Raw genomic sequence first — 26,510 nt, forward strand, 5'->3', positions numbered from 1 at the left:
TCCCTTCGCTAGGGGATCTTCCCAACCCAGGGATCGAACCCAGGTCTCCCACACTGCAGGAGGATTCTTTACCAGCTGAGACGCAAGGGAAGCCCAAGAATACTAGAGTGGGTAGCATATCCCTTCTCCAGTGGATCTTCCCCACCCGGGAATCGAACCGGGGTCTCTCCCACTGCAGGCAGTTTCTTTACCAACTGAGCTATCAGCACTGAGAACGTTCTGAAGAACAGGTGGATGCAGATAAACACGGGTGGAAGCCTGTGAAGCAGCCCAAAAGAAGAATGAAAGCACTTATGGAAACTCAGCCAACCTGCACAACGGCAACAGGAACCTCTTACAGCAATGCTGCCATGTAATCTGAGGTGGTTCCTCTTGCTAGAAGAAATGATTTTAAAAAACCAAACTCTTCAAGTTGGGAAGAACCTTAAATGTCAAGTTCTATTTTCTCCTCCTGGATGACAAAAGCAAGTCAGCGTTCCTTTGAAAATCTGAGCGTTGACTTTGGTCCTATCCCAAAGAGTTAATTTCAATTAGAAGTAGAATTAAAAAAGATTCACTAAAATATCACCTCTTTTTTTCCCCAGATGATTACTAGAATTTTATTAGCCAAGGGAAAGCAGCTGGAAGAGAAACAGCAAACAAAAAAAATACATCTTAAGGATCCTTAAGTACATATTTATAATTTAAGTATCATATTTTAAAAGGCCATAGTCCATCAGTTCATTAAATGCACCAACTTATGTCACAGGTCCATTTGTCAACTGAAGTAATGTCCACTGTCCTTTGGCTCAACAGACTGTCCTTTACATCCGACCTTGATCTCTGTGATAGGCATCAGAAAGGATGCTGTCGGTGGTTTGAGGTCAACATCTGAAAGGTAAACACAGCTCTGGAGGCAGGTGTTTCCACCTGCCCGAGTCCTCTTCCACCGACATCCATGCCAGCAACAAACAGCCAAGAGCTGAGAAGGCAAAAGCTCAGGAACAGCCCACACCATGTCAATCTTTGAGGGGAATGCACCCCAGTCCAGCTGGAGGTGGGCTCTGGAGCCTCGCTTCTGGCAGACAGCCTATCAGCCAGCACTGATGGGCCCTCTAGGACTTCCCACAATGCCCGAGGGCTGAGTCAGAAAGTGCTTTCAAGCAGGCAGTGGCACCCACAGCCGGTGGGACACACCTCCTGGGTCCGAAACCACTCCATCATGTGGCTGGTGTGCCCCCCGTGTCCACAGGCCAGGCAGAAGTTGGATGACCCTCGCACAGCCACGTGGCAGATGGCACACTGGAACGTGAAGCCTTTGCAGATGGCACACTGCGTGCCCCGGACCTCACTCCGGCAGTGGCTGCAGTACACGCCAAACTCTGGAGAAGGGTGGAGGTGGCCAAAAAAGAGACACGGTGAGTTTAGTTCTGCAAACGAGAACTGGGCATTGTGAGCAATAAAGATGTATTCATTTGGAGGGCTCTGTAGGATCTTATTAAGCCACTGCTGTTCAGTTTTTTTAAATGGCAGAACCCCTGATGGCCTCTCTTATTTCCCTTCCCTAAGGAAATAGAAGCCTTTCACTGGGGCTCCTTTCATCTCAACACCCACAGATATTCGTATCTCCCTCTTCTTTCACCCCTTACAGTAGAGGAAGGGTCCTGGGTTCTTCCTTCTATCAGAACCAGCTCTTCTGCTTCAAAACAACAGGCAGTCATAAAAATGGACCAATAGAGACATTACATACACAGTAATTAAGGGAAATATCTCATGGTAGTTCCCAGTTAAGGTAAATCCTGAGATAAACCGGTTTGAAAATCTTGATTAAAAATAGCTATGTTTTCTTAAGCATAACTTTAAAAAATTTTTATTGTAGTTGTTTTACATGTTGTTAGTTCCAGGTGTACAGCAAAGTGATTCAGTTACACATATATCCATACTTTTCCAGACTCTTTTCTCATATGGGTTATCAGAATATTGAGTAGAGTTCCCTGTGCCATACAGTAGGTCATATTTGTTATCTACCTTATATATAGTAGTGTATGCATGTTAATCTCAAGCTCCTGATTTACCCCTCATCCCCATGCTTCCCCTTTGATAACCATAAGTTTGTTTCAATAACTATAAGTTTGTTTCTGCTTGGTAAATAAGTTCATTTGCATCATTTTTTAAAAATTATGTTCTACATATGAGTGATATTATATGATATTTGTCTTTCTCTTGTCTGACTTACTTCATTTAGTATGATAATCTCTAGGTCCATCCATGATGATACAAAGGTATTATTTCATTCTTTTTATGGCTGAGTAATATTCCAGTGTACACACACACACACACACACACACACACACACACACACACACCCCATCTTCTTTATCCATTCATCTGTCGATGGACACTTAGGTTGCTTCCATGTCCTGGTTACTGTAAACAGCACTGCTAAGAACACTGGGGTGTTTGTATCTTTTCAAATTAGGATTTTCTCCAGATACATGCCCAGGAATGGGACCGTTGAATCATATACTAGTTTTATTTTTAGTCTTTTAAGAAACCTCCATATTGTTCCCCACAGCAGCCGCATCAATTTACTTTCTCACCAGCCGTGTAAGAGGGTTCCCTTTTCTCTACACCCTCTCCAACATTTATCATTTTCATGACGGCCGTTCTGACTGATGCGAGGTGATACCTCATTGTGGTTTTGATTTGCATTTCTCTAATAATCAGCAATGTTGAGCATCTTTTCATGTGCTTTCTGGCAATCTGTATGTCTCCTTTGGAGAAATATCTATTCAGATCCTCTGTCCATTATTTGATTGGGTTATTAGTTTTTTTAAATATTGAGCTACAGGAACTCTTTGTAGATTTTGGAGGTTAATCCTTTGTTGGTTGCTTTGTTTGCAAATATTTTCTCCCATTCTGTGGGCTACTTTTTCATTTTACTTACAGTTTCCTGTGCTGTACAAAAGCTTTTAAGTTTAATTAGGTCCTATTTGCTCATTTTTGTTTTCATTACTCTAGGATGTGGATCCAAAAAGATATTGCTACAATCTATGTCAAGAGTGTTATGCCTATTTTTCCTCTAAAGACTTTTATAGCATCCAGTCTCACATTTAGGTTAAAATCCACTTGAGTTTATTTTTGTGTATGCTGTTACAGAATGTTTTAACTAACTTCATTCTTTTACAGGTAGCTGTCCAGTTTGCCCAGCACTACTTATTGAAGAGGCTGTCTTTTCTCCACTGTATATTCTTGCCTTCTTTGCCATAGATTAATTGGCCATGGGCACATGGGTTTATTGCTGAGTTTTCTAATCTATTACATTGATCTATATTTCTATTTTTGCGCCAGAATAAAATACCTAGGAATAAATCTACCCAAGGAGACAAAAGACCTGTTCTCTGAAAACTATAAGACACTCATGAAAGAAATCAAAGATCACACAGATGGAAAGATACAGCATATTCTTGGATTGGAAGAATCAATATTGTCAAAATGACAATACTACCCAAGGCAATCTGCACTTTCAATGCAATCCCTATCAAATTATCAATGACATTTTTCACAGAACTAGAACAAAAAATTGTTTAATTTATATGCAAACACAAAAGACCCTGAATAGCCAAAGCAATTCTGAGAAAGAAAAAACAGAACTGGAGGGATCAGACACCCTGATTTGTAATCAAAGGAGTATGGATTAGAGACTTCCTGAACAACTTCAACCCCAAACCAGACTTTAAAGTCCTTCGTCCAGCCCAAGGAACCCAGCACAACCTTTCGAACAGCAGATGTCAAACGGTCTAGCTGATTGATGGGCTGGCACATCAGTCACGTATCCCTGTGATTTATTTATTTACCTGAAAACTAACTTAAAAGACAAATTGCAGGAGGCCATCACTGATCTTTCCCTGATATACCTGCATGCCTGTAGATGCTCTGAAAAATATTATAGATTACCCAAACAGCATTTTGTGTCTGTACTTCTTCATGTACATGTACCAAGATAATCCATATTAAAATAATCCTTTTATTCAACATTTAAATCTATGTATTATTTTGGTTTGTTTTTATTTAACTGAAACTATATTCACACAACTTAAAGAATCAAATTATTCTGGGGCTGGTGCATGGGGATGACCCACAGAGATGTTATGGGGAGGGCGGTGGGAGGGGGGTTCATGTTTGGGAACACATGTAAGAATTAAAGATTTTAAAATTAAAAAAAAAAAAAAAGAATCAAATTATTCTATACATTGTATTATCAAAACCAGCATTCCCTTCCACTCCCACACCCATCACTCCCTAGAGGAAATTCTTCCAACCCATTTAACTATTTCTTCGGTTTTTATCTCCCTATCTCTACACATGTTTATAAAATTATTTCTTTTTTAAAAAATTTATTTATTTTCAATTGAAGGATAACTGCTTTACAATATTGTGTTGGTTGCTGCCATACATCAACAGGAATCAGCCACAGGTATACATATGTCCCTTCCCCAGTTATTTCTTAATTGTCATATTTAAGCACTGTCTATTGACCTTCCCCCAGTGGAAGTTCTTTCACTTCCCAATTTCCCCAACCAGACTCACGGACACCTTGTTCCTCTTCTTCCCCACGCAGCTCTATTATGATTTGGTTGGATTAATATTGCTTTTACATTATTTCTCTAGGCAAGTATTCATCAAGCCAAACCACGTACCATGATGACTTCCTTTCTTTCTTGCACATTTTGGTTTTCCTAGAGTTAGTCTTGTTTTTTCATTTGCTTATTGACAATTTATCTCCAAACACCTGAGTCTTTTAGAAATACACTGACTACAGAAATACGCTAGGTGTTTTTTCTCAGGGACAGCACTCTGAAGCTCCAGCCTGGACTGGCGCGTCTCCAGGTCTGTCACGCACATCTCCCTTCATCATCGTCCTGACACCCTGGTTTCCTGGCTTTGCACCTATTCCTCCTCCTTAGATAGGCTGAAGGTTTGCTCTGACCCTTACAGGGCGAGCTGGGTACAGAACTCTAGGTTAGATGCTAAGGGATTCCACAAGGATCGTTTTTCGAGCCCAGGGAAGGCACTGCTGCACTGTTGTTGTGCAGCTCCAGGATCTTCAGCGGCTTCACTGCTCCCACGAAGTGTGATGCTATTCGTATCCCTATCCTTTGCAGGCGACTCATCTTCTCTCTCTGGAAACTTCTAGGATCTTCTCTAGATCCCCAGGTCCTTCTTCATTCATATACTAGCTACGTAGCAGCCCCTTTATCGGGAAATGTGTCCACCTTTTCTAGACAGTGAACTTCCAGTTTTCTGCTGAGGGAAAGGAAGGGTGAAAACTGCTTTGCAAAATAGGAGTGGGGATCTGGGGACCCTATAAAGGCCATCATACAAGGCTCCTATTTCTGACCTCACCTTCCTGCTACTTGCAGAAGTTCTGGGTACTTGAATTCCTGAAACATCCGGGGGTTCTGCCATGTGTGTTGGGCTTCCCTGGTGGCTCAGACGGTAGAGAACCTGCCGGCAATGCAGGAGACCTGAGTTTGATCCTTAGGTCAGGAAGATCCCCTGGAGAAGGAAATGGCAACCTATTCCAGTATTCTTGCCTGGAGAATTCCATGGACAGAGGAGCCTGACAAGCTACAGTCCATGGGATTAGTTACATGGGATTATCGATGTGTGTTACTGTTTTTCTGCCTGCCAGTTCAGCATTCAGCTCCCTCTCTGTAAAATCAGCTACCACTAACTATCTGTAACCCAGGTCCCAAATTTTATTGCCAATATTACTTTTCCTTGCACAGCTGTGTCTTTTCATAAAAGCTCTATGTAGACACTTCAGCAAGGTCTGGGGGCCAAAGGAAATCAAACTGTGTTCAGTCTATTCTTTATATCTCTCTTTTGTATCACTCTTTAGAAAATATCTCAACTTCTTTCATATCATAGTCTTGGTTTTCCTCAAAACACACTAGTATCTCATTCAAAGTCTGTTTCTGGTTCTTTCTCCAAGACTCAAGCTCCAACTAGTGGCTTCCCTCAAGGCCCAGAATCAGTGGGCTCTCTTATTTGAGAGCCCATTCCAGCCCACAGTTCCCAGGTAAATGCACTCAGTGCTCACAGCATGAATACCATCAACGTGCTAAATATTCCCACATTCCTAGTTTTAGCCCTAAACTCTCCTTTAAGTTCCAGACTCATATCCAACTGTCTACATGATTTCTACAGTTTGAACTTCAACATTTCCTACTATTCCAAACTGAGTTTTCAATTTTCTTCCAATCTTTTCTAATCTTAGAATATGGCATCGCCATTTCCAGTTCAAACTGGAAACTTGGGATCATTTAAGCTTTGTCTCTTCCTCAAGCCCACATCCAACTTGTTAGTAAGACATACTGATATTGAGTCTACCCCTGAAATGCATTTTTACTTCATCCATCTCTCTCCACCTCCACTGATAACACCTGAGACCAGGCCGTCCTTCTGGCTCTGACCACCTGAACAGTCTTCCAATGCCCTGTCGGCCTCTACTTCCGTCCTCCTTCCATCCTTTCTTCCTATAATAGCCAACGAAACCCTCTTGCAGTGGAAACTGGAGCTTACCACTTCTACCAGCTGTCCGCTGCTGGGTGGAGCTATGCTCCCTCCCTGTTAGTTTGGCCTCACTTCTCGTTTTTTTTGGCCGCACCACACAGCTTGCAAGATTTTAGTTCCCTGACCAGGGATTGAACCCAGACCCACAACAGTGAAAGCAGAGTCCTGACCACGGGAATGTTAGGAGAGTCGTATCACTTACTTCTTAATGTCCTTTGAAACGCATCACTGGGCTTAGAATACAGTCCAAGTTCTTTACCGTGACTTTCAAGCCCCTGACTCTCCTGTGGTCGTTTCACAGCACTCTCCTCACTCACTGTGCTCCAGCACACTGGTCTTCCTTCGCTTGTTCAAAATAACAGCTATTTCCCCTGTGGGGCTGCTCCTGGGTGGGATGCCCTTCGCGAGACTCTCCTGCTGCACAGGCGGCTCCATCCTGTCCTGCAGACCTCGGCTCCTCAGAGAGCCTTCCCAATGCAGCTCAAAATGTCTGCTAAAATTCTCCCTCCCTGCTCCCCTGACCCAACACCCTTTTTGCTTGCTCATAAATGCTGATCACAGCTTGTAATTATTTTTCTCCCTTACTGGCCTAGGAGTTGCCACAAAGGACGAGTGTGCTAGCACCGGGACTAAGAGGAGCCTGATAAATGTTAGCTGAATAACTGAATAAATGTCCCTACTGCCAATCTACATCTGAGGATTGGACAGACAACTTCTTCCTTTACAGTAAAAATGTAATTGTCTCATGAAATGCCAGGGTTTTCAATAACTTAAAATAAACTCAAAGTACTTCAGAAATTTCCACTTATAAATGAGACACTGGAACTTCCAAGGATTATGTTATGGACACGTTAAATGACAGAACCTTTCAGAGAGTGATGAGAACAGAAAGAAATTCATATCTACCAATGCCTTTGTGAGGATCAGGAGGACAGGAGACAAACTTCAGCACTTCAGCTCGTTTCTCCCTCAGACCCCAACGGTAGAGGATTTCTCCATAGCATTTCTTAAAGTCATCAAATTGCTGGGTATTCGCGGGGTCCAGAAGCCTGGATCAAATTCAGAACACCTCTGTCAGTTCCTTTACGAGAAACAAGTTCGATGCCAAATGGCACTTAATATTCCTCTCTTAGGGTTTCCCTGGTGGCTCAGCTGGTAAAGAATCCGCCTGCAGTGCGGGAGACCTGGGTTCGATCCCTGGGTTGGGATTATTCCCTGGAGAAGGGCATGGCAACCCACTCCAGTATTCTTGCCTGCCTGGACAATCCCCATGCACAGAGCAGTCTGGTGGGCTACAGTCCGTGCGGTCGCAGAGCGTCGGGCACGGCTGAGGGACTAAGCGCAGCATAGACCTTTCCTAAAAGCTAGAGTCCCGGTGTGGCAAGAATCGAAGCATCACAGAACTACAGCTCCTGGCTGGGAAGGTCATTACCTTTTATTTTTATCATGCTGATCACGCTCTCGCTCACGAGGATCACTGTAGGTCAGACTCCCAAAGCGGATTTCTTCTGGTGAGGACTCTCCCCAAGGTGAAGATATGTGTTCTGTTTCTCTTCCCACTGAAGAAAATCAAATGGGAAGGGAAGATGGAAATCAGAGAAGGCATGGGAAATAACCTGAAAACTCTCCTGATGCACATGTGTCCCATTTACTTCCTGGAAGGAAAATAAGCTAAGCTGAAGATTCTGAGAAGTCCTAGAACTAAACAGAATGCTTTCCTATCCTTACCTTTCTGTCCAGGTATTTACTATTAATGTTAACTTGATAATTAGGCACACACACAATGATTAAGCAAATTATAAGAGTGATATAGATTATTAGGCAGGCATTACTTATTTTAAAAAACTCTTTAAATGGCATGAGAAAACGCTCATGAGAAAATAAAAAATAGAATATAAAATCACAAATATAGAAAGATCTGCCCCCCTCCCCCGCCCCCAACACACACACACACACACACACACACACACACACACACACACACACACACGCACACAGAGACTGGAAGGAAATGTCCTGGAATGTTAACAGATCTTATTTATTTCTAGGTGGGGAAATCAACCATTAGTATTTTCTCCACCAACATCTGTTTTCTTCACTGGGCAAATAGTACTTCTGTAATCAACAAAATTAAAATCATTTTTAAAAAGAAATTTTAAAAATCCAGAAAACACATATACATCTACTGGTTAAATAGACCTTTACGTCCAGGTGGGACTGGGCTCAGCGTCACTTCTCCATCCTGAAGGAGGTTCGTGGATAGGGTGGTAACAGGAAGTGGCAGGCAAAGGGGAAGGGGCTTATGCAGCACAAAGGATAAGGGTTGGGGCTGGCGATGGACGATGGGAAGGCCCACTGCCAGTTTCTCAAGGTCATAGGATGGGAAGTAACCAAGCAAGGCAGAGAGACAGCAGAAACCAGCATGCTCAGACACAAAAGCCCATGTCTCAGCCCTTGCTGACTGTGGTATCTCCACCTTACTCAATTTAAAGGTCAATGAGGGGACTTCCCTGGCAGTCCAGGGGTTAGACTTGGCACTTTCACTGCTAGGGCCTGGGTTCAATCCCTGGTTGGGAGACTGAGACCCTGTAAGGTGCACAGTACAGCCAAAAATTAAAAAGTAAATAAATACATAAAGGCAATGAGAAACAAGGGAAAACATGAAGAATATTCATCAGCTAAAGATCACACATTAAATCACACACCACATTGAAAGTATAAAACCTCAGCATGGGCTAAGGCAGTTCCGTACTGACCTATGTTCCAGCCACCAGTGTTGAACCCCGGGTCGGACAAGCTCGAGCAGGATCCTGAGGATGTAAAGCTGGGCTGCAATGAAAGCGGGAGCAGCGTGAGAGCGCCGCTTCCCGTGACGGCTCACCTTGGCAAAAAGCCAGATTCAGACCAGGAAACCCCCAGCTTACGTAGCGACTGTGGGACACCACAAGGTTAGCTGAGCGGCTGGGAAAAGGTCCGAAAGGGTTTGGTATCCCCTGCGGTCGAGACTGGGCTTCGAACACGCTGCAGAGCATGGCCAACGTCTGCACGTCCCGGAGCCGGCAGTAATGAGCCAGTCTGGAGAGAAAGGGGCACGACAGAAGTCGTAAGGCACGGGGGAATGATGACTGTCGCAACTGCGGCAGGTTGTTCCCATCGGGGAAGGAAGGGACAGCTGTTTCAAAAACTAACTTTATTGAAGTATAGTTGATTTACGACATTGTGTTAATTTCTACTATACTGAAAAGCGCTTCAGTTATACATATATATACATTCTTTTTCATATGCTTTTCCACTATAGTTTATATAAATGGATAAACAACAAGGTCCTTACTGTATAGCACAGGGAACTATATTCAGTATCCTATGATAAACCATAAAAGAAGAGAGAATTCTTGATTCTGCCTCAAAAGCCCCCATCAGGAACAAGAGCTTTCTACAGATCCAGCAGCTTGATCGACTTGTTCTGGAATAACACATATCAGAGTATCACACATGACCTAGATAACCCATCTGAAAGCTCCTGGTAGGCATCCAGGCCTGGGCTCAGACATGAATGAAGTTTCTCCAAGAATCAGGGAGACTCAACGCACATCTGAGTGAGGCCTCCCCAACTCCAAGGAGGCATCACACTGCTCTCTGGGGGTTTCCTAGTCTTCCATTCATATAACCTAAGGCTACATGAAAGTGCTCAGAGAAACGGGGAGCAGGTCAGACTCCAGAGGTGGCATTATGAGTCTGAGCTATTAAATAAGAACAACAGGGAACAATTTTATTACCTCTTAGGTCCTCACTTCCCCTTTGCTCCTTTAAGGACAACTGACCCAGAAGGTAAGGTAGAGATCCCAGGAACTTGGCCTTTGCAATGGAATAGTACTGATACTTTCCTAACAAGCAAAGTCTAATAGTTTTAAGGTGTTTTCACACTTTCTCATGAGCCTCCTAGGAAGTGGGTAGAACAAACATCATTATCCTGTGTTACCACGAGGCACTTGAAGAGTAAGCAAGCATCCCAGATCTCGCCTCAAGTAGGTAGAGCGAACCTCCACCTGAAGAAGGAGCGCGTCTCCATCTCTCTTCAAGACCTGGGCCTCCCTGTCGTGGAGGCTCCAGTGATTTTTCCTGGCTGTAAATAATTTTGCACGTTGTATTTCCTGTTAGTCATACGTTAGTGCAATAAATCAAACTCAGTATTTTCATAAACTGTCTAGTAGGGTGAACACATCGTGGCCTTTGGAAAACACAAAGCCAACAAGCAGTTCTCTAACCTGCTCTCAGGGGCGAGGTTCTACAGCACCTCGACAAACTTTCTACCTCAGGAGCTCTGTGTTCAGACAGATATAACTTCTGGGACAAAGCATAACTCTCTCAAGGATATCTGAGTCTAAAATCCTCGTTATAAATGACAAATATTGTATAGTTCCTCCTGTTCTAAGAAATCAGTTCTGCACAGAAGTTACTGCAACTTTAAAAGGAAAAAGGTCTCGCTTCCTCTTCTCATGCCTCAGGGCTTTGTACTTTAGACAGTAACACTGAGAACGTTTACAGACCTAAAAGGGACACCATTCATTTTCCTCACTTTTAGCTCTCAAAACCTACAGGGACTCCAGCAGTTGTCGCCCAAATGGATGTCGAGCCCAGGGTGTTTCCAAATCTGGGTCAGACTTCGGACCAAGGCAAAGATCCGTAGCTACTGCGGCCAGCGACCAAACCTGGACAGATGAAAGAGAAACAGCCACGCTCAGACTGGGGCGCAGAGGGCCAGGAACCAGGAAAGAACCGCCCCCCTACCACCGCCTCCATACACAGCCTAAAGCCTCGCTACTCTGGGGGCGGCCAAAGCTGGGAGCTTACTGAAGTGCAGAGTTTGAGGCTATGCTCCAGATCCACTGAATCAGAATTTGCGTTTCTGCAAGATTCTCAGCGGACTTGTGTCCCCACCTGAAAAAGCTAGCCTTAAAAACTTTAATGAAGCAGACTTCAGAGAAAGACACTATACAGTAACTTCCACGGGTTGCCTGTTTAACCAGTGACTCATGTGTCTTTTTCTGCTGCTTCATTAGTGAATTGGCAGGGAAAAAAAATGCATTCAATATCACACTGAAGATCTGTCCTTTCTCCAAATAATGAAAACCTTTTCATTATGAAAGTTTCAGTATACTCTCTGAAGCTACAGAAAAATAGGCCAAGACCCAGCTTTCTTTTTGTTGACATCAAATGGGAGGAATATCTCCAAATTTGAAATCTCACAGGGCTTGGACTCATCAAGCAGAAACTAAAATCCATAAGGTGTCTATTAAACCTAAGATTTAGCACACCCTAAATACAAATACATCACACCATCAACAGAGCCCCCATCGCCTCCATACCTATAAAAATGGAATATATTTTTGGAAAAATTTTATTAGTATTATATGCCCACTAACTGGAAAACACTATTAGACTCTGATAGAAACTTGAAAGGAAAAAGATACAGACTTTCAATCAGGAGTTTAAAACAGAAGAAAAAAAAAGTAAGCAAATAAAAACACTGAAAAACAGGAACAGAAACACATCAGATATGTAAAAAAAAAAAATCAACTAAATTGTGTGGCTCCAATAACACCCATGAGTATTGGTTCAAATGAAAAACATTCATTTTTATGATCAGTGGCCCAGCTGGATGGTTGCTGGAAGAAGTTCAGAGGTTTCTGGAATAAGAAAGGACTTTTACTATTCTGGCTGACAACTTGGGCCCATTATTCCCTCATTTATAATACATGTTTCCTAAGTGCCTTCAACGGATATAGTTGATACTTAGGTTTATTTCTGCAAATCTTTCTTGCAAAGCAGGTGACACATCATCTTCAACACGTGAATAAAGAATAAAAAAACTCTCCAAGCATCAGCACTGATGTCGTTCCCAGCCCATTAAGCAAGACCACACCACAGTGATGACTGGAACTGCAAGAATAGCAGCAGTCATTTGCCACTTATTGGATGTTTACATCTATGAGACGCAGGTATGGAAATTGTACATAAATTACCTTATTGAGTTCTCATAAGGACCTCAGAAGCAGAAGTATTGTTCCTATTTTAGAGTTGAGGAAATGAAGTTCAAAATGATTAGGCAGCTGCCTAGGATCACACAACATGAAAGGGAAAGAGCCCAGATGTAAATCCAGGTGTGTCTGAGCCCCGGGAAAGAGTCTTTCTACTTCACTTCACTTGGACTAGCCTGACCTTCCAAATCAACTCTGCCATAAAAGTACTGAAAATTTAAAAGAAAAAGAGAAAAAAAACCAAAACACTGTAGGAAGTAATTTTTCCTCAGAGAATGTCTTTCTAGAATGTAAACCAATCTTCTCATCAACCCTATGAGGTAATTATTCTTGCGGGGCTCATTTTACAAATACACACAGTGGCTTAGAGCATCTGAAATACTTTGCCCAGGGTTACACCACGAGGGAGCAGAGCTGGGCTGACACTTCCTGTTAGAAATTCCCCACTAGTTCGAGTACTTTGTTTTGCCTTCTCAATGTTTGTAGAATTTTAGGTGGCTCAGTTCTTAAAGAAAAACATTAAATTCATGACTGTAAGTTTTACTTAAAAGGGTCTGAAGCAGTGACTTGATGGTGTTTAGTAGGAGATAAAGGAAATCTTAAGAGATTTTTCAATCAGATAAAAATCAAGGGAAAGGGTCTTCCATGGCAGTTTGGTGGTTAAGACTCTGCCTTTCAATGCAGGGGGTGCTGATTCCATCCTGGTTGTGGAGCTAAGACCCCACATGCCTTGGGGCCAAAAAGCAAAACATAAAACAGAAACAATATTGTAACAAATCCAATGAAGATTTAAAAAATGGTCCACATCAAAAAAAAAAAAAAAGTACTGAAAGGAAAAAAAAAAAAACTTAAAAAAAAAAAATCAAGGGAAGGCCTTAGTCCCGGGTCATTTGGAAGGTTGCAAGGGGAAAACTAAGCAGACAGGACAACAGCTAGCAGCGTCCACTGCTCAATCTAGTCTGCACACTGGAGAATAAAGGGTGGAACAGAACGCGAACTAGTGGCTGGAAAGGGCTGGATGGAGGAGTGAGCCTTCACAGGGTAATGGAAACGTTCCGAAACTGCTCGTGGCGATGACTGCGAAAAGCTGTGAACAGACTGAGGCCACTGAATGGTGCATCTTAAATGAGGGAGCTGCAGGGTCTCTAGACTACAGTCTCAATAAAACTATTTAAAAAAATAATGACACTGAGAATTCCCTTGCGGTCCAGCGGTTAGGACTCTGTACTTTCTGTGCTGAGGGCCTGGGTTCGATCCCTGGCGGGAAACTAAGATCACAAGTTGTGCAATGTGGCCAAAAAAAGAAAGGAAAACCAACAACAACAAAAAAGCCCACCAACATAGGTGCAACATGCTTAATGCACTAACGTGTTCCTGCAGAAATGAAGCAAATTTAAATTTTATAATATAACCTCATATTTTGGGACTGAACATATCTCCATCTTAAGGACTGCCTTTGTAAACCTTGTATGAAATGATGCACTTTTAAAAGTAAAAACGAAACAGAACTGAGGGTGCAAATGGCAAAGATTAAGATATCCAAATTTATTAACTATCACTATGCACTAAAAAAGAGTTGTTATAAAAATACTTAGTAAATGCTTTAAAACTTCCTCAACTAAGCACGAGTAAGAGAAATATCCAAGGGATTTAGAAAGTTGCAATAGCCCTAGAGTTTGGCAAAGAAAATGGGAAAAAATTTACAAAATAAGAGGCACATCTTAAAATGTCACTAAACCACAACCATAAAGTGAATAGAAATTGCTCCAAAAGAAAAATCCAGAATTCCAACAAAAGGGATGGGAAATACCTGGACAAGATCCTTCCTTCCAACAAGCAAGGAAGAAGCAGCATTCTTCTGACACGTTTCTTGAATATCATTCACATTCAGTCTGAAATTTAAAAGGAATTAAAAAGCCGCTTTCTAACTGACTTCTAAATCAACTATTTCCGGCTTGACAAATAAACTAAAAACTGTCTCTTTCGGTTGTCACTCAAAATGTTTTCTTTGTATTGGCCTTAAGCTCCTTTTCTACATAATCTGCAGTAAAAGCTTACCTTACCCAACATCACAGCTGATTTTACACTGAGAGTTCAGGCCTCGGGAAGGTGAAATCGCTCACCTCTTTGAAGTCAGGAAAAGAGGCCAGACTCAAAGACCAATTTGCCAGCCAGCTTTCCTGGGGAGTTCCCTAGGCTTAAGGGTTGAATAAAACTTGATTTAAATGTATGTAATAACAACTGTAGTTTATAACACAAGGGGTAATGTGCTCTGTACAAACAACAAAAGAAATATTTTTTGTTATGCATTCAAGTTCTGGAAGAAGGGGAACCACAGGCCAGCAGCCTCTGTGTGCTTGTCACTCACCTCCCACCTCCCTTCAACCAAAGTGGCTCTGCTATTAAATGTTTTACATACTGAGTGCAGGAGGCAGAATTCTAAGACTGTACCCAAGATTGCTGTCTGTGCCTTGTATAAAGCAGATCTCTCATCTCTTTAAATAGGGGTGAGACCAGTAAATACTGATGGGACATCACTCCCATAACTGTTAAAAGGGAGATTCTCCTGGATGGGCCTGACCTAAACAAACGAGACCTTAGAAAGAAGCTGAAGCATCAGTGAGACACTCTTGCTGGTCTCTGAGAAGATGAAATTCCCTGAATTCTTTGGCTGCAAGGAACTGAATTCTGCTAACAACCTCCATGGGTTTGGAAGAGGACCCTGAGCACTGGCTAAAACTGCCACCCGGCAACTTTGTGACTTTAGTCTGGGGAGATCAGAGAAAGGGCCGAGGTAAGCCAAGCCCAGACTCCTGGCCGAGGGGAACTGTGAGATAATGCATGTTACTTAAATACTAGGTCTGTGGTAATTTTGCTATCCAGCAGAAGAAAGCTAACGCACTGGACTTCTCCTAAAACTGCTCTTGAAGAAAAGATTCCAATACCTCAAAAAATAAATAGGGAGCTCCCTGGCAGCCTAAGGTTAGGATTCTGGGCTTTCACTGCAGTGGCCTGGGTTCAATCCCTGGTCAGAGAACCGAGATCCCACAAGCCACAGAGCAGCCAAAAACTAAAACGAACAACTCTGATACTCATGTCTAAGTGAGCAGCACTGCACAGTTGAAATTCTGAACTTACATGTACAGTTCTCCCAATGACTTGTGAACTGGAAGAAGGCAAGCAATATCCTGAATGATCACTTTCCCAGCAGCCTTGATTGGTCGATTGCCAGAGTCCGATCCTTCACGCTTACTTTTCCATCTCCTTGATTTCTGGGGGAGATGACAAGACATAACTAATGGGGACTTTGATGAATGGAAATCTATACTTGCAGAGCACATCATTGCTGGGTCATTGGCAATTTGCAGAGACTTTGCATTACATCATGCCCACAATTAAATGAATCAGCATCTGTAGGAAATAAAAAGGATGACAAAGGGCATTGAGCTCATGGTCCAAAATCCTAACAGTAAAATAAGCACCTACTGCAATGCTATATACATTCCGCAGGTGCTCAAAAATAAATACCTTGAAGCCGAAATTTAAAAAAGAAAGAAAGAACAGCAGGTAAATACGTTAGTATAAGACCACAAAAATGTGGGAGAAGAGCAACTTTTAAGGTTGGGTGCAGTCCTAGGTTCAAAATTCTTGCTTTAAATTAATCAAAGTGTATTTTTTTTTCCCCTTTTCAGATAGCTTTAATCAAGCTTGTTGAAATTTAATTCAGACACAGTAGTGTAGGATTTGCAAACCTTCATCTATGGGAGGTAGACACAGAAACTTAGCGGTTCAAGGAGAACTGCCCTGTTTTTCCTAGCAGATCTGAGTTATTTCTAAAAGCGATCATTTAGAATGTCAAAAATACCTGAGCAGAGGGACCTGGGTAATGAACATGGAAGATCAGGAGCAATTATCCTATTTCCCCAGAGCCTTCCCTACAAAGGCCTGCAGAGAAGTCTGTGTGTGGGAAACGAGAGATGTCTTAGAGAATGAGAATTATGAGAGTGTAGCCCCATCTGGTACCTTCAAAATGACGACCAGCCAAGGGAACAATATTCTATTTTCTTTTATTTCCAGAAGTTAGAAAGGGGGTCAACTAAGTGATTCAACTCAGGAGGGAAGGGACATATTTATTAACGAAGGAGGCAAAAGGAGCTCATGAGAGGGCCTGGTTATATTACCAGGGCAAGGCTTACTGGTCTTATCGCCACACGCCCCCAGCGCGTTTCTGTTTTGCGGTAAATGCAGGCTCTGGTCACTCTCTCTTCTCTCACTTGGTAACTTTGGCCTCAGGACAAACTCTGGGGTTCCAATCTCACAAGTTTAATCAACAGACAATGAAAAGGTGAGAGTGCAAAGTGTCACCTGGAAAGGTGCAATTTAAAAATCTCTAATTTTTCTAAATGTCCATGAACTCTCGGGCATGTAGGTTAGATGATTACTTAGATGACTCACAGATAAACTCCTTTCCCACCAGTGACTTTGATACAATCACTCTCCCATAAATCAGTCGTGGTCTATACTCAGGCATTTCTAACCACTGATGTCCCATCTAACCCCTAAAGTTGTCCAATGCATGTAATTTTCTACAGGATCAGTAAGTGGCATGGAACCGGCTAAATCTAGGAAACCTGGAGTCAGTGCATGACAGGTAAAAGCAGACATTTGGCTGAAGTATCTGAACTCTTCATAGTACTTTGTAAACATATATGCTATCAGTTTGGATACATATATATAAACATATATGCTATCAGCCTCAACCCATTTGGTTTTGGAAGCAGTTCAGTTATTAATGCTATGTATCCATACACAAGTCACTATTCTGCAATACAAGAAGCTACAACTATTATTAGCAGGTAGCCCTTCAATTCTTTGTTGGCCCAGCTTGTTTTCTAAAGAATCCTGATGTGGGTGCAAATAAGGGGCGACTATGCTAATGACCAAAGAGCTTGTCAGGATGGGCTGGAGCCAGGGAGCATTCACTGACTCGAGAGCATGCAGTCGCGAGTGCCCTGAGCACTAGGGCTGGTTTTCGGGAGGGATGCTCGATGTCCACCAACCCAGCAGTGACAGGACAAAACAACACGGTTAACTAGAACGGGTAGGGCATAAGTCCACAAACTCACTTCACTGTGACTTTTATCCAGGTTTCTGGGAGTTTAAAAATCCCAAGAAATGACACACCTGCAAGATCCCACATAATCAGTTATCTCCAGTGAGATTTAGGGTACTGGATTTTAAGGAAGAAAAAATACAAAAAAAATTTACACTCAACAGTTTCATCTGGAGCCAAATAGGATCCATCTAATTGGGTCTTCTGGGTTGGTCGAAAGGCTTCTAACACTGCTTTCCAAGCACTGACTCTGGCTCCTTATTACAAAGAGCAAAGAAGAAGCCCTTCAACAACTGAGAATTCCATGCCAGCTCCATTTAACTGAATAGTGGAAGTCAATGGAGGATTCATGAGGGATGGGGTCTGCAGCGTTCAGACCACACTGAAACAGCCACAGTTTCTTGACTTTTTAAGCAAACCTAATGAAAGCATAAAAATAATTAAGGTCCATGTGCCCAGAGTGATTCATTTGCAAATAGACTAGTTCATGTAAGAATGTTTTCTTAGCAAAGAATCAATTTCAGAATGCCAAAATATTTGAGCAGAGGGACCTGAGTGATGGACATGGAAGACCACAAGCAACTGTGCTGTTTCCCCAGAGCCTTCCCTACAACGGACACACAGGACCCGGTACCTGGGAAATGAGACAGTCCCGGGCTTGACCAATGAGGACCTGAGCTTACTCAAGGCTGCACTCCTAGAGATGAGATTTGAACACAGGTGTCAGGCTGCTAAGCCCATACTTGTTAACTATTTTTAAAACTATGATTTTAAAACAGGGGGAATTAAGTCCTAAGCTACCTGTTAATACATAAACAGTTTTGGTCCATATAAAAATAGACCCATTTCTGCATATAAGGAGATCAATAACTGATTCTAGTGAGGCCTGTTCAACATACCGTCTTCTAATTATGCACGAGTAAAGACACTTCTCTGCCACGCACTGGGTTGAGCTCTGCAGAGTCAGAGCAGTGTGCTAGAGACGGGCAGAGGCAAACTGCTCCTGAGGCTATCAGGCTTCACACACCGGGCTCAGACAAAGTTGCTGTGTTCCAGGCTGGGCTCACAAGCCTGTACCTCAAACTGTTTAATTTCCTTTGGGGATTTGTTAGGATTGGACACATCCAGAGAGAAGAAAACTCAGGGTCCAAAGAGATGCTTCAGGGCTCTTCTCCCATTTGCAGTCTTGGATAAAATAGGTAGAAACAGGTCCATGTGAGTCATCAATTAGTCTTTGATGAAAATGCAGAGACAGTGGTCTGGGCAACTTTCTGCAGCTACCCATAACTGAATTACAGAAATCACAGTCTGTATTTCCTGGGACTTCCTTATCAATTTCTTGAGAGGCTTCCAGGTGCTTCTCTGTTTGATCTATACTAATGCACAGGGAATGCTTTACATAAGGTGCCTTTGAACCTATAATAGAAGGAGAGTCCCCAACACAGGATCACCCTAATGACAGCTGCCACCGAGAATCAAACTGCAGAGACAATAAAGGGACAGCTCTATTTGTTCATTTAATCCAGCAAAAATAACCAGAAAACATTATTGAAAAATCTTTAAAGGGGAGGTGTCACAAACTTTTTTTGTTTTAATTTTGGGTGGGGTTGATGGTTTTTAGATATGAGCTATCTCCCATCAAGGCTACGAGGCCACTCAGTAATCCTGTCTTGGGCCAGTTATTCTAGGGATTCAAATCCAACAAGGCTGCTTAAATGAAGATGCAGCAGATCTCAACTCAGGCGTCAGGGCCTAGGTCCCTGCTGCTCCCTACCAAGCATGGACAATGTTTCGGGTGTGCCCTCCAGCGCTTTGGCAACAAAAGTGGTTCATATCTTATCCACGCCTCCCCATGACTTCTTTGCCCTAGTATCTTGCTGGTGATTTTAGGATAATCTATCTGGTCTGAGACCCCATCAGGTGATGGCAACCACGATACACTGGGATGAGGTGTGGCTGACCTTTCCAGGTGAGATAAGGGTACTGGGCCCCAAAGCCCCCTAAACCTCCTGCATTGCTCCAGTCCCACTCTGATGGGCTTAAATGTAGATACTTTTCTGTGCAGTAAAATCGGTCCCTCTGGGAGGCAAAGGACTCTGCACTTCTCTTCGGTCATCTCAATGCCCCATCAATAGAAAACACCCCTTCCCCACAGATTTCATGAGCAGGAATCAAGGGAGGAGAGACAAAGCAAGACAGACAAGTTATCACACAATGAGACCGGGACGCTCCTCTGAACAGACCAAGAAGGTGTTCATGGAATTAGAGGAAAGAGGACAGCGAGGACTAGGGTGGGGAGAGAGGGGCGAGGAGGGAGGCACTGGTGCAGGGAGCACTGAATGACAACCAATAGCCAGCTTGCGACTGAACCACCAGTGTTACTGCTACAATCGGAGGCAACATTGATGCCAATAAATGGGTTAAATGTAAAACAGCCCAAGAATAAGCCACCAACTGCTTCGCAGCAACCCCATCAACAGTGCATAATAATCAGCAGAGTGGGAAGTGAGTCAAAACGAGTTCCTATTTAAATAGCGGGAGCAGGGACTCCTGGAAAATCAGTGGAAACACAGCAGTTGGGATGGTAGGACAGGCTCTCTGAGGAAAGGTGGCCAGAGAGGCGGCTCCACCTCCAAGGTACTGGGCAGGGTACTGGGCACTTGCTAATCAGGGTTCCTGATTTCAACTGGCTTTTATATGAAAAGGCTACAATCCCCCTATAAGGAAATTTACACAAAAGCCTCAAGACTGCTGCCCTGCACAGCCTGAGGTCACTATGGCACGACTGAAACATGAAGCGGGTGGGAGAGGAAGACAGAAGAGGAGAGAGTCAGCGAAAGAAAAGGAAAAGAAGATGTCCATTGCAGAAGTGCTACTGTCAATGCAAAATGCTGATGGCAAAGAAAAAAATTTGTTCCAGGAAATTCCCGAAGGATTAAAATCTAGCTTCAGCGTCACGCCAAGGAAGCAGGTGGGCACTTCCCTCTTTGAACTCGATAAGCAAGACGATAAAAACAGAGACAGAATGGCAGAAGCCTCTCACATCTTCCTCTGCTGCCCCGCCATGCCAAACGTGGGCTTTTGAAAGCTCTATGAAATTATACAAATACTCCAAGTGAAATCAGGTGAACTAAAGGCTTATCATCAGGGTTCTTTCCAAGAAATCTAGCATTTAGCTTTATTTTCAAAGAAGTCTATTCACAATCTTTAGTGATATCAGTATTCAACTATTTGAAACTGATAGAACCAGGAGCAGTCCCTGGGGCCTGACTCCTAAGAGTGAGTAATTGATTATGCTGGTCCTAAAGACCAGCCAGCCTGTCATTTCAGGTTCCTCAAAGCCAGGCAGGTGGCATTTTATTCTTGGGCCTTTGGGCAGAGACAAGATTAGTTAAGAAGAGCATTTGACAGCGCACAGTACCGGGAAGTCGTTAATTGCTTGTATGGACCAACGTCGCCGGGCAGAGCGAGGAGACATCTGTGCGTGAAAACGTTACACCCAGGAGGAGGGAAGAAAAACACCGAGAAAATTAAAAGGGAAAAAATATAGAATAAAATGAAAGCTTCCCACACATCTGATGGATTCAAAGGTACCATAATATACTGCAAATTCCGGCTGGGAACAACTGAAAAACCTGAACCTTAGCACAGCAGTACTTGAAGCCCTCAACCACCCCCCAACCCATCACACTCCACACACAGCTTCAATGTCATTGTCCTTTAGTCCGAAACATGTTTCAAGATATCAGGAGGCTGATGTCCACACAGCTCTGACAGAGAAACTACAATGGAGACCTGTGGTTCTCCTAAAAGAATTAAGATCGTAAGAAACAGGTGGAGAACTCTGCTTCCCCTTCAAGAGCACATGTATGCGCGAGAAGATTCTCGTTCCTAAACAGGAAGAAGTTCCTCAACAGACTCAACACTGAACTGTTTCTGGTGTGGCTGGGGCCCGCCGGGGAGACTGGAGTTTCAGTCTTGGGACTCCAGGACCATCCTCAGAGGGGTGCCACGAGGAAGCGAGAGCCTGTGGGAAAGGAAGGCTCCTGCTAACAACTCAAGCATCAGGGAGAAACTGGGAGCACACAACACTGCTTCAGGAAATCAGAAATTATCCTATCAACCGGGACCTCCTCAGCTGTTTACCTTAAAGCTATTTTAGTGACATCAACTGAAGCAAATGTAGGAGGCTGCAAATTTTTTTGAATGTTTACAGGGCAATGCCTAATGTTTATCTTAGGTTCTGGACCTTCTGATTTACTCTAAGAATAAACAGTAATTCATCAGCTATTAATAGATGGTCCAGTTACCAAATGAAAGGTAGTATCTCTGTGTTTTCTAACTTCTTATGAAATTTAATGGGTCCTTTTTTTTAAACTTCTCTCACATTTAAAAAAATTTTAAGAGTGAACACTGGAATTCCATCTGGAGAGCCTTTGGGTGATAAAACAAGATGACCTAAGTAGGGAAGGTTAAAAACACACAAAAATAAGTGAAATGAATACTAGTCCCCAACAGCTTTAAGAGATTTTTTTTTCCTTCAGTCTCCAAAATACTCTATAATTCCTTCAATGCTTTACTTTAATGCATTATATTCCTTTCCTTTATTCTTCCTCATTTAAAGCTCTTGGGTGTACAGATCTAAACAAGAAAAAAAGTATGTATGAGATAAAATTTGGGCTAAAAATGAAGACAAGCACAGAAAAATTTAGTAAACTGGGATAATTTCCGGGACAAAAGTAATAAAAGTGATATGATTTGACATTTGAAACTAGACACTGAGAATCATAAAATACTCCTTGAGGGATACAACCATTATTGTTCTCTGTGAGGACGATAAGATGGTCTACGCATGATACTGTGGCATATTTAAAACCTTTAATTCCTCCCCTATGCCCCATGTAAATAGGATGGATGTGAACAAGCTTCAGAGGAGAATTTATGAATTTATTTCAGATTCATCACAAAACAACTGCCTGACCAGTTATTACTAACTGATTTTAACTTACTAAGTGGAACCGCATGAAACCTTTTCTTAAGGTCAAAAATGTTTAAATATCAGCAATCTCCTAATAATTACTATATGTCATCCACTAAAATGTGCCTTCCTCCCCCAGGGCTTCTAGAGTTCCTAGAATAGTCTATTTCTTGGCCTGTGTGATTGTTAATTCACTGAAATATATACCAATGATTTGCAAACTTTTCTGTACATGTTATACATCAATACAATAGTTTCATATGAAATTATAATAAAACTATTTCTCCCTATTTTATTTGGCCACTGTCTGAAATATAATTCAGAGACCACTCACTATGTCATCCTAGAGGACTACAATGGCCCATTTTCTAGGGAAAAGTAGCACACTGGGAATCACCCCAATCTGAAATGTCCCAATCCAGATCCTGTCTGATAAGAGGTGATTAGTTATCTACGGGCCTTTATTCCCTCTTCATGATTACAGCTTTTGTCGTAAAAGAGGCCAGACCATCAAAAACATATGTAGGCTTTACAAATGCTTCTGCATTAGGGGAGGCCCCTTCTTGGAACTGGAGTTATCTTGATGAAACACAACCTTTACATACTATCTCAGGTCGAAAGTGCTGGCCCATCTGTGCTGCCCAGTTTGAACCCAAGCATGAGTAGTGCATGGTGTGATTTGAAAGGGAATTCAGAACTGCCTTTTTGACCAAAAGATCTCCTCAACCTGGCTCTGACGCTAAAGAAAATTCCCACACTTATCCAATTGTGAGTTTGGCTATTACATCAATGATAAAATGCCTTAGTTCCAATCTATTTATTAAAGCATCTCACCAGTTACCTGCTAGCTTGCAGAAAAAGAAAAAAAATTTCTTTGAATAAAGCACCTGGGAAGATAAACGTGTTCTAAGAAGGTCCGTGAACAGTTGTGGGGGTTGGGTTGTGGGGGGAGAGTGGAGAACTCCATCAGTGGTGCAAAGAAAGGGGACTATGGAGTTGGCCAGAGAGGCAACAAAAAATCATTTTCCCTATTCGACTGAAGGTTTTGCCCAATTCTAGTAATGTCTCAAGGCATCAGTTCCTGCCACTCATTTGTCACATACAACCCTAAGACCTGACCAAGTCAGAGACAGTCAACTATCTTGCAAACCAAGAAGGTGAGACACTACATTGCAATTGAAGTGAAGACACCTCTAACACTTGCTGGAAATTGGGGTTTTATTTTAAATAATTCAAAAAACATAAATTTTAATTATAGTCAATCTATCATTTCTCAATTAGCAGAAGAGAACAACAAAGTATTACTAAGGACTGAGTTTGTGGGTAACTCAGTGGTAACCAATTAATACATCATGTCACCTAAAAGCTGGTTTAAGCCAGACTCAACCTGACAACACAAAAGTCCTCAGAATCATTCCCACGCTCTGCTGACATTCTCTACACTCTCGTCACCAAAGGTTTCTGACAGCTTAATAGCTACTTTAGGGACAATGAGTTCCTTAAGAAGTCAGGAAAGAGACAGTTTCAGGTGATTTTTGTATAAAGTGGTCCATTCAAATGGGTACTTCAGCACAGACTTACTAGAAGTATAAAATCTCTTGGAGGTCAACTTTAAAACTTCCCACAACTACGAAGTTCCAAATATATTAGGATACCAAGCCTACTGAAGCATCCCAAAATTTGCTAACAAACATCAGAATACCCAGAAAGACCTGAAGCTACATCATTCTGAGAGGATGGGAATCAACTTCATGAACGGGGATCACAAAGGCAAGGTTAAAGGGAGGGAAGAATATGGATTATAACAACCAGTCACCCAATTTCCCACACCCATACAATTTACAGTAGCTAAAACCAACTGAAAGGAAGAAAGCAATGGTCTTTCTCTAACACACTAAGTATGAAAGGGAAAGACTATAGGGGGATCACTAATTTATTAATAGGTGGTGCGCGTGGTAGGAAGGGAGACCAAGAACAAGAGTCTAGGGAAGGGATAAGTCTCAAAGGCCATGGCTCAGCCACTTACCCGCTCCTTGTAGTAGAAGGAGCTGATGGAGACCTGCTCCTTCTCACTGCGCGTGGGGCTCCCACTGTACAGACGGAGGTTCCCAGGGGCCTCTGTGCGGATCTTCATGGGTGCAATCAAGCCAGTGTGATAGGCAGACAAGGCCGAGAGAGATCTGTGGTTGAAAAGGCAAGGTTATCCGTACTGGCGTCTTCAATCTTGTCATGGCTCTAAGTGATACCACTCTTAGCACTTGATGAAATCGGAAGGAAAAGATGGATATAACAGGGTGGGGATGATAGAAACTCCAAAAAGGAGCCAAATAGCAATTTTAGAACTGAAAAATGCTTTATCTGCAGAAGCAGAGAATGTTTCTATGACTATATACACAGAAAAGTCACAGAAATCTGTAAATTACTTAAACTAGTAAGTGTATTTAAATACAAGGTCAATCTACAATAATCTATAGTATTTCTTTATATCAAATCTTTGGAAAATATCAGAACACACTAAATGCCTCGGGACACACTTAAAGATGTAGATTGAAAATACAAATATTGCTGAGAGAAATTAAACAAGACTGAAAACAACAGGGAAATACATTGTGTTAACAGACCACAAAATTTCATGTTGTTAAAATGTTGATTTTCTCCAAATTAATCTACAGAATTAATGCAATTTCAAGCAGAACATGAGCAGACTTTTTTTTGTAGAAACCAGTAACCTGATTCCTATTTTTATAGAAATTATACAATCCTATACAAGAATAATAAAGTTAGGGGACCTAACTACCAGATTTGAAGACTTACTATACAAACCTACATTGACAGGGTAGTGTTGGCATAAGGAGAAACCAACGAATCAAAGAGAAAACACAGTCCAGAAATAGATTCAAAACATACGGTCAATTGATTTTCAACAAACGTATCAATGTAAATTTGACAAGAGCAAAATGTCTTCCATAAATGGTGCTATATATAGGTATAAAACAACTATCTACCTCTACTGAAGACAAAAAAGAAAACCCTCTGACTCCCTCCCACCTCACATCATACACAAAAATTAATTCGAGATTAACTACAGACCTTAAATAAGGAATTTAAATCTATAAATTTTTAAGAGGGAACACACAATATTTCTATGACCTTGGGGTAGGCAGACATTTTTTTTTAGACAAGACATAGAAGCACCAACCCTAACACTTAAACAGTGATAAACAACTGCAGTAAAATTAAATGCTGCTAATACATGAAAATCATTAAAGAGGGAGAAAGATAAGTCACAGATTAGGAGAAAAATCAATATATATATATATATATATATATATATACACCCAGCAAAGGATTTGCAATCAGAATGGATAAAGAACTACCACAAACAGATGATAAGAAACATAATCTAAAATAACTAGACAAAATACTAGAACAGGCACATCACAGAAGAAGATAACCAAGTGGTCAACTCGCACACGCAAGTTGTCCACTATCACTATCTTGGCTTCCCAGGTGGTTCGGTGGTGAAGAATCTGCCTCCAATGCAGGAGATATGGGTTTGATTCCTGGGTTGGGAAGATCCCCTGGAGAAGGAAATGGCAACCCACTCTAGTATTCTTGCCTAGAAAATCCCATGGACAGAGGAGCCTGGTGGGCTACAGTCCATAGCGTCGTAAAGCATCAGACACAACTTGGCAACTAAACAACAACAACGAACCATTATGTTAGTGAAATGCAAGTCCATGTGCCCGATGCACAGGGAGGTCAAGCAATATCAAAATGTCGGAGTCTGGAACAGACAAAGATTTGCTGAGGGTCCTGCAAG

At 42.2% G+C, this 26,510-nt stretch overlaps 1 protein-coding gene across 3 annotated transcripts in view; it reads right to left on the reverse strand.

The window, feature by feature from the left end:
- Positions 1–602: 602 nt before the first annotated feature.
- WDR59 (WD repeat domain 59) overlaps positions 603–26,510 on the reverse strand; it is an 82,192-nt gene continuing 56,284 nt past the window's right edge. For all 3 annotated transcript variants that reach the window (XM_052655806.1, XM_052655809.1, XM_052655808.1), the window contains 10 exons: positions 24,714–24,867; positions 21,131–21,187; positions 15,735–15,868; positions 14,407–14,488; positions 11,155–11,267; positions 9,483–9,633; positions 9,315–9,387; positions 7,991–8,117; positions 7,465–7,607; positions 603–1,361 (listed from right to left, as the gene is read on the reverse strand). In XM_052655806.1, the coding sequence (XP_052511766.1) occupies positions 1,126–1,361; positions 7,465–7,607; positions 7,991–8,117; positions 9,315–9,387; positions 9,483–9,633; positions 11,155–11,267; positions 14,407–14,488; positions 15,735–15,868; positions 21,131–21,187; positions 24,714–24,867 (1,270 nt within the window). In that variant the 3' untranslated portion in view covers positions 603–1,125. The remainder of the gene's footprint in view (positions 1,362–7,464; positions 7,608–7,990; positions 8,118–9,314; positions 9,388–9,482; positions 9,634–11,154; positions 11,268–14,406; positions 14,489–15,734; positions 15,869–21,130; positions 21,188–24,713; positions 24,868–26,510) is intronic.

This window comes from Budorcas taxicolor, chromosome 18, assembly GCF_023091745.1.
Source record: "Budorcas taxicolor isolate Tak-1 chromosome 18, Takin1.1, whole genome shotgun sequence".
NCBI classification, from domain to species: Eukaryota; Metazoa; Chordata; class Mammalia; order Artiodactyla; family Bovidae; genus Budorcas; species Budorcas taxicolor.